This window comes from Myxocyprinus asiaticus, chromosome 13 (genome assembly GCF_019703515.2).
Source record: "Myxocyprinus asiaticus isolate MX2 ecotype Aquarium Trade chromosome 13, UBuf_Myxa_2, whole genome shotgun sequence".
Lineage (NCBI taxonomy): Eukaryota > Metazoa > Chordata > Actinopteri > Cypriniformes > Catostomidae > Myxocyprinus > Myxocyprinus asiaticus.
The window spans coordinates 25951902-25964194 of NC_059356.1; the positions used below are offsets into that span (position 1 = coordinate 25951902).

The 12293-nt window shown below is 38.1% G+C and overlaps 1 protein-coding gene across 2 annotated transcripts in view; it reads right to left on the bottom strand.

Moving 5' to 3' along the window:
* Nucleotides 1-4517: 4517 nt before the first annotated feature.
* The window catches only part of LOC127451034 (carbonic anhydrase-related protein 10-like), a 35884-nt gene continuing 28108 nt past the window's right edge, over nucleotides 4518-12293 (bottom strand). The window contains exons 8-9 of one of the 2 annotated variants that reach the window (XM_051715517.1): nucleotides 5063-5234; nucleotides 4518-4656 (exon numbers count right to left, since the gene is read on the bottom strand). In XM_051715517.1, coding sequence (XP_051571477.1) covers nucleotides 4634-4656; nucleotides 5063-5234 — 195 coding nt within the window. In that variant the 3' untranslated portion in view covers nucleotides 4518-4633. Of the gene's footprint in view, nucleotides 4657-5062; nucleotides 5235-6086; nucleotides 6453-12293 lie in introns of those variants that run through there. The other variant, XM_051715518.1, reaches the window with a different exon arrangement.

Consider the following 12293-nt stretch of genomic DNA (forward strand, 5'->3'; position numbering starts at 1 on the left):
CGAAAGAGCCATATCACAAACTAATAATTTACTATTTTCAAAAAACAAAGTTTTTCAATAAAATAAAATGTTTATTATGCTCATAGACTACTCAAAAACACAAAAAGAAAACAAATATGCAGCAATTAATAGGTTACATTTTGTAATATGGAACTGAGTACACGTGTTTGTGTGGGTCTCCAAAAAATTACTTCATTTTACAATTGTTCATGAAAAAGTTCACTTCCCTTTTGGGCTGGGCGATATGTAAATGTTTTTTTGGAAAGATAATCACCTTACAAAATATCTCGATATCCAATTATATATGGTCAACCCCCCTGCTGAGGGTCAGTGAATATTTTTGCCTTATTGATTTTGCTTTACAAATTAAATTAATTTATTGTAACATGAAAAACTTAAAGTACATTTCTAAATTCAAATAGCACTTTAAATGAATTGAAAAAGCAATTAAAATAACTACGTGATCAAAAAATCCTATATATAACCACCTCCGCAAATCCAGACATGTACTGTCTCCAACGGCCCAATTTGACATCATCTACATATCAGTCAATGACACCAGGTTATACAGTTAATGCTGCCTAAAGAAAATAAAATAGAACTCAATTTTAGGTTCAAGGTGTCTTATATTATTTTATGATTTAATTTATTTTGTTTTCTTTCTTTGTTTCTTTAATACAAATATATATATTATATATAACAGAGTTGCGTTCACAAGGCTTAAGAGCGAACTGCTCCGTGGAAATAAAGCGAAACTAACAGCACCTTCTGAGATGATCTGAGATCATTTGCAGCTTTCTCATAGACGACTCTATTCTTACAAAAAGTTTTCAGACAATTGAAACAGAGAAAAGGGAGTGATAACTCTTTTGTGTTCCATGAGACAGGGTCCCGCTGCACTCCTCAGAACAAACAGCAAATCAGACACGAGCAATGATGGCTTTTCTTTTGTCTGTTTTTATATAATAAAAATATAATAACGTTTCTTCAAGATCTTTTTCTCACCCACACCTATCATATCGCTTTTGAAGACATGGATTGAAACACTGGAGTCGTATGAATTACTTTTATACTGCCATTATGTGCTTTTTGGAGTGTCAAAATTTTGGCACACATTCACTTGCATTGTGAGGACCAACAGAGCTGAAATATTCTTCTACAAATCTTAATTTGTGTTCTGCAGAAGAAAGAAAGTCACACATCTGGGATGGCATGAGGTAAATGTAAATTGGGTAAAAGAGTAAATGATAAATTTTCATTTTTGGGTGAACTATTCCTTTAAGTAGAAACAGTGATATAAATGATAACTTAAAACAAGTTGTTATTAGTTGCGAAATCTTATTCGTGTGACATATATTTTTAAGTAAATAAAGTTGAATGAACTGAAACATTTGTGTATGTCTAACAAATGTTTACTAGTTGTGCTGACATAAAATTACCATAAGTTCAATTTACTTAAAAAGCATGATGCAAAAATGCTACGTATATATTTTAAGTAAATCCAACACAATTTTTTTTTCAATGCATTTGTATTAAAGGGGCAGTTCAATCAAAAAATAAAATTCTGACATCATTTACTCACCCTCATGTTTTTCCACACCCATGACTTTCCTCCACGGAACACAAAAGGAGGTGTTAGGCCGAATGTTATTCTCTGTTATCATTCACTTTCATTATTTAGAAAAAATATGCAATTAAAGTGAATGGTGACTGAGGACAATATTCTTCCTAACTTATTTTGTGTTCCACATAAGAAAGAATGTCATAGGTCACAGGTTTGGAACAACATAATGGTGAGTAAATGATGACAGAATTTTCATTTTCTGGTGAACTATCACTTTCACTTTACAGCTTTAGAATACCCCACATTTACAAATGTAAAGAGAATTGTTCACATTGAATACTTAAATGATTTATTGGGCAGATATCACTCAATTCATTTAGCACTGTAAACACTCAGAGAAAGCAACATGCTCAAATTAGTCCCAGAAACAGGCTTGAAATCCTTTTGTTTGCCTGGTGTCAATGTTAAGTCCATATCCCTGTATATCTATATATATATATATATATATATATATATATATATATATATATATATATATACACTGTATATACTGTAAATACTGTATATACAGCTCTGGAAAAAATAAGGGACCACTGCAAAATTATCAGTTTCTCTGGGTTTACTATTTATAGGTATGTGTTTTAGTAAAATGAACATTTTTGTTTTACTCTATAAAGTACTGATGACATTTCTCCCAAATTCCAAATAAAATATTGTCATTTAGAGCATTTATTTGCAGAAATAACAAAAATCTGGCACCAATAATCATCCATGCGATTATCTAATCAGCCAGTCGTGTGGCAGCAGTGTTGTGCATAAAATCATGCAGATATGGGTCAGGAGCTTCAGTTAATGTTCACATCATCCATCAGAATGGGGGAAAAAATGTGATCTCAGTGATTTGGACCGTGGCATGATTGTTGGTGCCAGATGGGCTGCTTTGAGTATATCTGTAACTGCTCATCTCCTGGGATTTTCACACACAACAGTCTCTAGAATTTACTCCGAATGGTGCCAAAAACCAAAAACATTCAGTGAGCAGCAGTTCTGCAGATGGAAATGCCTTGTTGATGAGAGAGGTCAACAGAGAATGGCCAGACTGGTTCGAACTGACAAAGTCTATGGTAACTCAGGTAACCACTCTGTACAATTGTGGTGAGAAGAATATAATCTCAGAATGCTATTCTGAGATGCGGGTTGGCACTGTTTTTGTGGCACATGGGGACCTATACAATATTAGGCAGGGGGTTTTAATGTTGAGGCTGATTGGTGTATATATATATATATATATATATATATATATACACTATATTGCCAAAAGTATTCGCTCACCCATCCAAATAATTGAATTCAGGTGTTCCAATCACTTCCACGGCCACAGGTGTATAGAATGAAGCACCTAGGCATGCAGACTGCTTCTACAAACATTTGTGAAAGAATGGGCCGCTCTCAGGAGCTCAGTGAATTCCAGCGTGGTACTGTGATAGGATGCCACCTGTGCAACAAGTCCAGTCGTGAAATTTCCTCGCTACTAAACATTCCACAGTCAACTGTCAGTGGTATTATAACAAAGTGGAAGCAACTGGGAATGACAGCAACTCAGCCACGAAGTGGTAGGCCATGTAAAATGACAGAGCGGGGTCAGCGGATGCTGAGGCGCACAGTGCGCAGAGGTCGCCAACTTTCTGCAGAGTCAATCGCTACAGACCTCCAAAGTTCATGTGGCCTTCAGATTAGCTCAAGAACAGTGCGTAGAGAGCTTCATGGAATGGGTTTCCATGGCCGAGCAGCTGCATCCAAGCCATACATCACCAAGTGCAATGCAAAGCGTCGGATGCAGTGGTGTAAAGCACGCCGCCACTGGACTCTAGAGCAGTGGAGATGCGTTCTCTGGAGTGACGAATCACGCTTCTCCATCTGGCAATCTGATGGACGAGTCTGGGTTTGGCAGTTGCCAGGAGAACGGTACTTTTCTGACTGCATTGTGCCGACTGTGAAGTTTGGTGGAGGGGGGATTATGGTGTGGGGTTGTTTTTCAGGAGCTGGGCTTGGCCCCTTAGTTCCAGTGAAAGGAACTCTGAATGCTTCAGTATACCAAGAGATTTTGGACAATTCCATGCTCCCAACTTTGTGGGAACAGTTTGGGGATGGCCCCTTCCTGTTCCAACATGACTGCGCACCAGTGCACAAAGCAAGGTCCATAAAGACATGGATGAGCGAGTTTGGTGTGGAAGAACTTGACTGGCCTGCACAGAGTCCTGACCTCAACCCGATAGAGCACCTTTGGGATGAATTAGAGCGAAGACTGCGAGCCAGGCCTTCTCGTCCAACATCAGTGTCTGACCTCACAAATGCGCTTCTGGAAGAATGGTCAAAAATTCCCATAAACACACTCCTAAACCTTGTGGAAAGCCTTCCCAGAATAGCTGAAGCTGTTATAGCTGCAAAGGGTGGGCCGACGTCATATTAAACCCTATGGATTAAGAATGGGATGTCACTTAAGTTCATATGCGTCTAAAGGCAGGTGAGCGAATACTTTTGGCAATATAGTGTATATATATATATATATATATATATATATATATATATTGTTATAAACATAGAAACAAGTATAAAATAATTATTGTATTTTTATTGAAGAGTCCTTTCCTCTTTTAAGTCCTTTGTAATGGCCCTGTCTGTTGTTTGCTCTGTGTTTTGTTTCTCCTCCACAGAGTGGCAGCAGGTATGGGGCATTCCTTGGTTGCTCGCTGATGGGCACAAGGATAAAGATTGGTTCCTGCCTGTGCTGTCGGTCTCTCCCCTTGCTTCCAGTACTTCCTGGGGGCTCATTTGATTATTATTTTGGATGTTTTAAAGACCCTTATTTTTTTTCCTTTAATAAATGTATTTATTTTCGCTAATTTGAGTGTTGCCTTTTTTTTTCATGTTGCCCACCAGAAGCCAGGCGTGTGTAACAGTCTTGTTGATAGCTTCATCTTGCAGCATTTGTCCAAACTTCTTCAGTTTGTTGGCCATATTCTTCAGATTTTACCGGAAATTCAGAAGTAACTAATCAACATCAAGCTGTTATTTCAGGAGCCATTCATTCACTGAAAAGGGAAGCAGAGAATACAAACAGAGAGTCAAATAGCTTTGTCTCTGAAGCATAACACCTATTCACCAAGGCCCATTTTAAATATATTTCTGTTTTAAGAGCAATGGTTATTATAAAATAGCTCAATAATTATAATTGTCTATTTAGAGAGTTCAGCTTTAGAGTTTGCTTGCTGCATGGAAAATGTGTTATCTAATGGGTTTCTTTAACTGGTAGAGCATGCTTCTAGCAACGCCAAGATCATGGGTTCGATTCCCAGGGAGCCCACAAACTGATACAACGTACTAAATACCCTGAATGCACAGTAAGTTGCTTTTAATAAAAGCATCTGCCAAACACATAAATGTGACTGTTATGGGACAAAGCATGTGTATATTGTTTATGTAGAGTGCGAGACGGACCTCTATATTGTGGCCTCAGCATGCGGTTGTTGGGACAGTCCCTTTTCTGACTGAAGTTGATGTTGGTGCGGATGCAGCGCTGGTGTAGTGGCTGGGTTGGCCGCATGTTGTCACCCATACTCAGGAAGATCTGGGATGGCTGGTTTTGACTGAGAAGACGAAGAGATTGCATCTGAAGAGACAGTGAGAAAGGCAGTTAAATGTTAATTTGAGTTAGATTCCTCTTTAGATTATATAACATTAAATTCAACTTTATTGTTATAAATGCAGAGTCCAAGTACAGAGCCAATGAAATGCAGTTAGCATCTAAGCAGAAGTGAAACTAGTAATAGAGCATTTAGATTTATTTTGGAAAAGTGCAAATGGCTAATGAAGTAGAATGGCAAGTGAGGTACAGGCATTGTAGTGCAACTGATCAAAAGAGGTACAAAAAAACAGTAAAGTGCAGATGGTTCAGAGTAAAATGGGTAAAGCAATATATTCAAGTGTATGTGTATATATATATATATATATATATATATATATATATATATATATATATATATATATATATATATATAAATCATGTTTACACACACTACTGAATGGTTAAGTTTAGATAAGGGTTTTGGGTAAGGGCATAATATTAATAAGTATGTCCTTAACACCTTGTGCATGAAACTCGTGCTTACGTCCGCATTGGACATCAGGGAATTTGCATATGATGAAGTCGTACGAGTTTATGAGAACAACATCATGCGAGACCATACGAAATAGCCAACTCGTAAATTATGTACGACTTTTCATGAGATCGGGTTTAAAAAAACTGAAGATTTCATACAAAGGTGTACACTACAGTCTTCAAAGTCAAAGGACAACTGGCTCTAACAAGGACAGAAAGAGATATGGAAAGCCCAGATGTACAAATAAACAAGAGGATAAGTACATCAGAGTCTCTAGTTTGAGAAATAGACGCCTCACATGTCCTCAGCTACAGCTTCATTGAATTCTACCCGCTCAACACCAGTTTCATGTACAACAGTAAAGAAAAGATTCAGGGGTACAGGCCTTATGGGAAGAATTGCAAAGAAAAAGGCACTTTTGAAACAGAAAATCAAAAAGAAAAGGTTAGAGTGGGCAAAGAAACAGACATTGGACAACAGATAATTGGAAAAGAGTGTTATGGATCTTAACCCCATTGAGCTTTTGTGGGATCAGCTAGACTGTAAGGTGTTGAGAAGCGCCCAATAAGACAGCCACATCTATGGCAAGTGCTACAGGAAGCGTGGGGTGAAATGTCACCTGAGTATCTTGACAAACTGACAGCTAGAATGCCAAGGATCTGCAAAGCTGTCATTGCTGCACGTGGAGGATTTTTTTATGAGAACTCTTTGAAGTACTTTAAGAAATTCTGAAAAATAAATTTCAAATTGAAATAGTAATTTTTCGCATTATTAATGTCCTGACTATACATTGTGATCAGCTGAATGCCACTTTGGTGGATAAAAGTACAATATATAACACACATATGAAAGTGTAACATCTTATTTACAGAGAGGTTTCACTTTCAAAAAAGTATCAACAAAGTAACATGGTATACTATCTTTTTCTTTTCTTTCTTTCTTTTTTTTTTTTTTTTGGACATGTCCTTTGCTAATACCATGTATTCTTGTATTCTTAAAGGTACCTTGGAGTACCATGTAAATTTGATGGAACTTGATTTTAAGTACCATGGTATTCATACACAGGATTGGGAGGGTTACTTTTGAAATGTATTCCACTACAGATTACAGAATACATGCTGTAAAATGTAATTTGTAACGTATTCCGTTAGATTACTCAATGTCAGTAACGTATTCTAAATACATTGGATTACTTCTTCAGCACTGGTAGATTTTTTCACTTGTTTTGACTATAAAAACTCTGCCAGTACAGTAAGACAAAATACACGTTAAAAATACATTCTCTGAAAAACCTAAATGTCTTATGCAGTGTTGATTCTAAAACAAGATAAATCAAATTTATCTTGTTTTAAGGATTTTTAGATATTTTTACAGGAAAACAATACAAGAATTATCAAGAATATGATTTTTGTCCTAATATAAATGGTCTTAATGCACCAAAATAAAAAAAAAAATATGATCGCGCCTGGTAACGTGCATGTAAAATGGCTAGAAATAGCATTTTAGCTTAGCGTAAAGCTGACAATTTACACAAGGTTTATTTCTATTTCTTGTACTCCAAACTTACTTCAAACTTACTTCTCTGTCTGCTCGTATGAATGTGACATTCTTTCAAATGCACTTTGGATAGCATCATTTATATGTATACATTTTTCCATCTGAAAAGGACTAAATATTAAATGAAACAAATGACAATAAAATGCAAAGTAATCTCTTCAGTTATCAAAATACTTTTTGAATGTAACTGTATTCTAATTACCAATGATTTAAATTGAAACTGTAGTGGAATACAGTTACTTATATTTTGTATTTTAATACATGTATTTCGTTACTCCCCAACCCCGTGTGTGTGTATATATATATATATATATATATACACACACAGTTGAAGTCAGAAGTTTACATACACATTAGCCAAATACATTTAAACTCAGTTTTTCACAATTCCTGACATTTAATCGTTGAAAACATTCCCTGTCTTAGGTCAGTTAGGATCACTACTTTATTTTAAGAATGTGAAATGTCAGAATAATGGTAGAGAGAATGATTATTTCAGCTTTTATTTCTTTCATCACATTCCCAGTGGGTCAGAAGTTTACAAACACTTTATTAGTATTTGGTAGCATTGCCTTTAAATTGTTTAACTTGGGTCAAACATTTTAGGTAGCCTTCCACAAGCTTCTCACAATAAGTTGCTGGAATTTTGGCCTATTCCTCCAGACAGAACTGGTGTAACTGAGTCAGGTTTGTAGGCCTCCTTGCTCGCACACGCTTTTTCAGGCTTTGAGATGGCCTCTCCAATACCTTGACTTCATTGTCCTTAAGCCATTTTGCCACAACTTTGGAGGTATGCTTGGGGTCATTGTCCATTTGGAAGACCCATTTGCGACCGAGCTTTAACTTCCTGGTTGATGTCTTAAGATGTTGCTTCAATATATCCACTATTTTGTGGAGTGCACCAGTCCCTCCTGCAGCAAAGCACCCCCACAACATGATGCTGCCACCCCCATGCTTCATGGTTGGGATGGTGTTCTTTGCCTCACCCTTTTTCCTCCAAACATAATGATGGTCATTATGGCCAAACAGTTAAATTTGTTTTCATCAGACCAGAGGACATTTCTCCAAAAAGTATGATCTTTATCCCCATGTGCACTTGCAAACTGTAGTCTGGCTTTTTATGGCGGTTTTGGAGCAGTGGCTTCTTCTTTGCTGAGCTGCCTTTCAGTTTATGATATACAGTATGACTAATTTTACTGTGGATATAGATACTAATAGATACAACCTGTTTCCTCCAGCATCTTCACAAGGTCCTTTGCTGTTGTTCTAGGATTGATTTGCACTTTTTGCACCAAACTATATCCATCTCTAGGAGACAGAATGCGTCTCCTTCCTGAGCGGTATGATGGCTGCATGGTCCCATGGGGTTTATACTCATGTACTTCTGTTTGTACAGATGAACGTGGTACCTTCAGGCATTTGGAAATTGCTCCCAAGGATGAACCAGACTTGTGGAGGTCCACAATTTTTGTGGAACACTTGGCTGATTTCTTTTGATTTCCCCATGATGTCAAGCAAAGAGGCACTGAGTTTGAAGCTAGGCCTTAAAATACATCCACAAGTACACCTCCAATTCAGTACACCTCCTATCAGAAGCTAATTGGCTAATTGTCTAATAGCTTGACATCATTTTGTGGAATTTTCTAAACTGCTTAAAAGCACAGTTAACTTAGTTTATGTAAACTTCTGACCCACTAGAATTGTGATATAGTCAATTAAAAGTGAAACAATTTGTCTGTAAACAATTGTTGGAAAAATTACTCATCATGCACAAAGTAGATGTCCTAAACAACTTGCCAAAACTATAGTTTGCTAATTTTAAATCTGTGGAGTGGTTAAAAAAATGAGTTTTATTGACTTCAACTTAAGTGTATGTAAACTTCTGACTTCAACTGTATATATTTTTGTAGCATGGGGTGTGGTCATGTGTCTGTCTGCGGGAGAGAGAAAGTGGTAAAGCTCATCACCTGGGCTGTAATTACTCTAACACCTGTCTCTCATTATAATGATGGCAGAGGGAGACCTGATAAGGCATGCCAGAGTGTCAGAGTGGGAGAGAGAGTGGCAAAGGAACTGGTGTCTGAATGACTGGCAGCGATATCCAGAGACTGCATTTAGAGTTGTGCTCAAAAGATGCATACCCTTGGAGAATTGGTAATATATGTACAATTTTTAAAGAAAACATGAGTGAGCAGGCAAAACACATTTCTTTTATTTCTTATGGGTTCTATATGATTCATATTCAACTGTAGGTTATAACAGATTTGCACAATCATAAAACAAAACATGGCAACAAAAGAAAAAAATGAAATGACCCCTGTTCAAAAGTCTGCATACCCAAAGTTCTTAATACTGTGTATTGCCCCCTTTAGCATCAATGACAGCGAGCAGTCTTTTGTAATAGTTGTCTATGAGGCCCCAAATTCTTGCAGGTGGTATAGCTGCCCATTCGTCTTGGCAAAATGCCTCCAGGTCATGCAGAGTCTTTGGTCGTCTTGCATGAACCGCACGTTTGAGATCTCCCCCGAGTGGCTCGATGACATTAAGGTCAGGAGACTGTGATGGTCACTCCAGAACCTTCACCTTTTTCTGCTGTAACCACTGGAGGGTCAACTTGGCCTTGTGCTTAGGGTCATTGTCATGCTGGAAAGTCCAAGAGCGTCCCATCCGCAGCTTTCGTGCAGAAGAATGCAAATTGTCTGCCAGTATTTTCTGATTACATGCTGCATTCATCTTGCCATCAATTTTCACAAGATTCCCCGTGCCTTTAGAGCTCACACACCCCCAAAACATCAGTGAGCTACCATCATGCTTCACAGTGGGGATGGTATTCTTTTCACTATAGGCCTTGTTGACCCCTCTCCAAACATAGCGCTTATGGTTGTAACCATAAAGCTCTATTTTGGTCTCGTCACTCCAAATTACAGTGTGCCAGAAGCTGTGAGGTGTGTCAAGGTGTTGTCGGGCATATTGTAACCGGGCTTTTTTGTGGCATTGTTGCAGTAAAGGCTTCTTTCTGGCAACTCGACCATGCAGCCCATTTTTCTTCAAGTATCGTCGTATTGTGCTCCTTGAAACAACCACACCTTCTTTTTCCAGAGCAGCCTGTATTTCTCCTGAGGTTACCTGTGGGTTTTTCTTTGTATCCCGAACAATTCTTCTGGCAGTTGTGGCTGAAATCTTTCTTGGTCTACCTGACCTTGGCTTGGTATCAAGAGATCCCCAGATTTTCCACTTCTTAATAAGTAATTGAACACTGCCACTGACTGGCATTTTCAAGGCTTTGGATATCTTTTTATATCCTTTTCCATCTTTATAAAGTTCCATTACCTTGTTATGCAGGTCTTTTGACAGTTCTTTTCTGCTCCCCATGGCTCAGTATCTAGCCTGCTCAGTGCATCCACGTGAGAGCTAACAAACTCATTGACTATTTATACACAGACACTAATTGCAATTTTAAAAGCCACAGGTGTGGGAAATTAACCTTTAATTGCCATTTAAATCTGTGTGTGTCACCTTGTGTGTCTGTAACAAGGCCAAACATTCAAGGGTATGTAAACTTTTGATCAGGGCCATTTGGGTGATTTCTTTAATCATTATGATTTAAAAAGGAGCCAAACAACTATGTGATGATAAATGGCTTCATATGATCACTATCCTTAAATAAAAGACATGTTCAGTCATATTTTCAAAATCAATGCCAAAATTTCACAATTTCTGCCAGGGTATGCAAACTTTTGAGCACAACTGTATATAGTTCTATGAGCCCTGTTTGAGTTGGCCACTGAGAGCCGTTTTTCTGTTTTAGGGTCATTGTCTGCCAGTATTTTCTGATTACATGCTGCATTTATCTTGCCATCAATTTTCACAAGATTCCCTGTGCCTTTAGAGCTCACACTCCCCCAAAACATCAGTGAGCTACCATCATGCTTCACAGTGGGGATGGTATTCTTTTCACTATAGGCCTTGTAATTGTTAATTTCTCACTTATTAAGAAGTGGAAAATTCGGGGATCTCTTGACCTGACTGTGTGGAGGAAAGAAATACTCATCTTAACTGTTTGCTGTCTCCTGACTACTCCATTGTCCACCAAATTAGATCCTTCACAATATTTAAGTGAATATGTATGTCAGGGTTCTGCCCTTATTAGTTTTTTCCCATTTGTGGCGGAGCCATGACATGTACGTGTTCTATGTCTGATTTATATCTTGTGTCTGGATTCAGCCACTTTGGTTGGTTTGGTTTATTTACTCTGTGGCTGAGACCAGGCACTTGTGCTTTGTCTCTTGTTTTGTGAATGCACTTGGTTTTGTGTGTTTTCATTTCCTTGTGCATTTGTGTCTGTCTTGTCTTTAGTTATACCCGCCCTCTTGTTTGCCTTGTTACATGTTTGATTATTAGTTTATTGTCCCAGCTGTGTTCCCTGGTATTTCTCCTGATTTCTCTCCCTATTTATTCTCCCTGTGTGCTCAGTCTTGTGCCAGTTTGTTGCCAAGTCTGTCTAATCGTGTTTTTCTGCAGTCTTGTAGTTCAGTTGAGATTGATCTTTGTCTGTTAGTTTTGTATTTGCCTTTGTCTCTCCATTGTGAGAGTTTTTGTTTCTGTTTTGTGTTTTCAATAAAAGTCCATATTCATCCTCTTGCATTTGGGTCCTCTCCTCTTCACACTTGTTAGTGTTTTCGTGACGGAATGACTGGCCAGTTTTAGACCCAGCAGAGACAATGGGCATCTTCCTCTTCCCATCTCCCAGCCAGCAAAGTTCCAGCAACCAGCAGTTGGTCCAGCTCAACCAGCTCTATTCCCTTCTTGAAGGGGAGGGTGATGTTAGAGATTTCGCCTGCAAATTCTTCATTGCAGCAGATGAGCTGGATCTCAGTGAGGCTGACAACAACTAACAACTGCCTTAAGGACCCTCTCAATCCTGGGAGATGGGAAGGCTGGGGTTTCTTTCTTTTTGGGAGATTGTGGGTTATGTTCACCACCTTAAGGAGTGGATAACTCCGGAATATGGG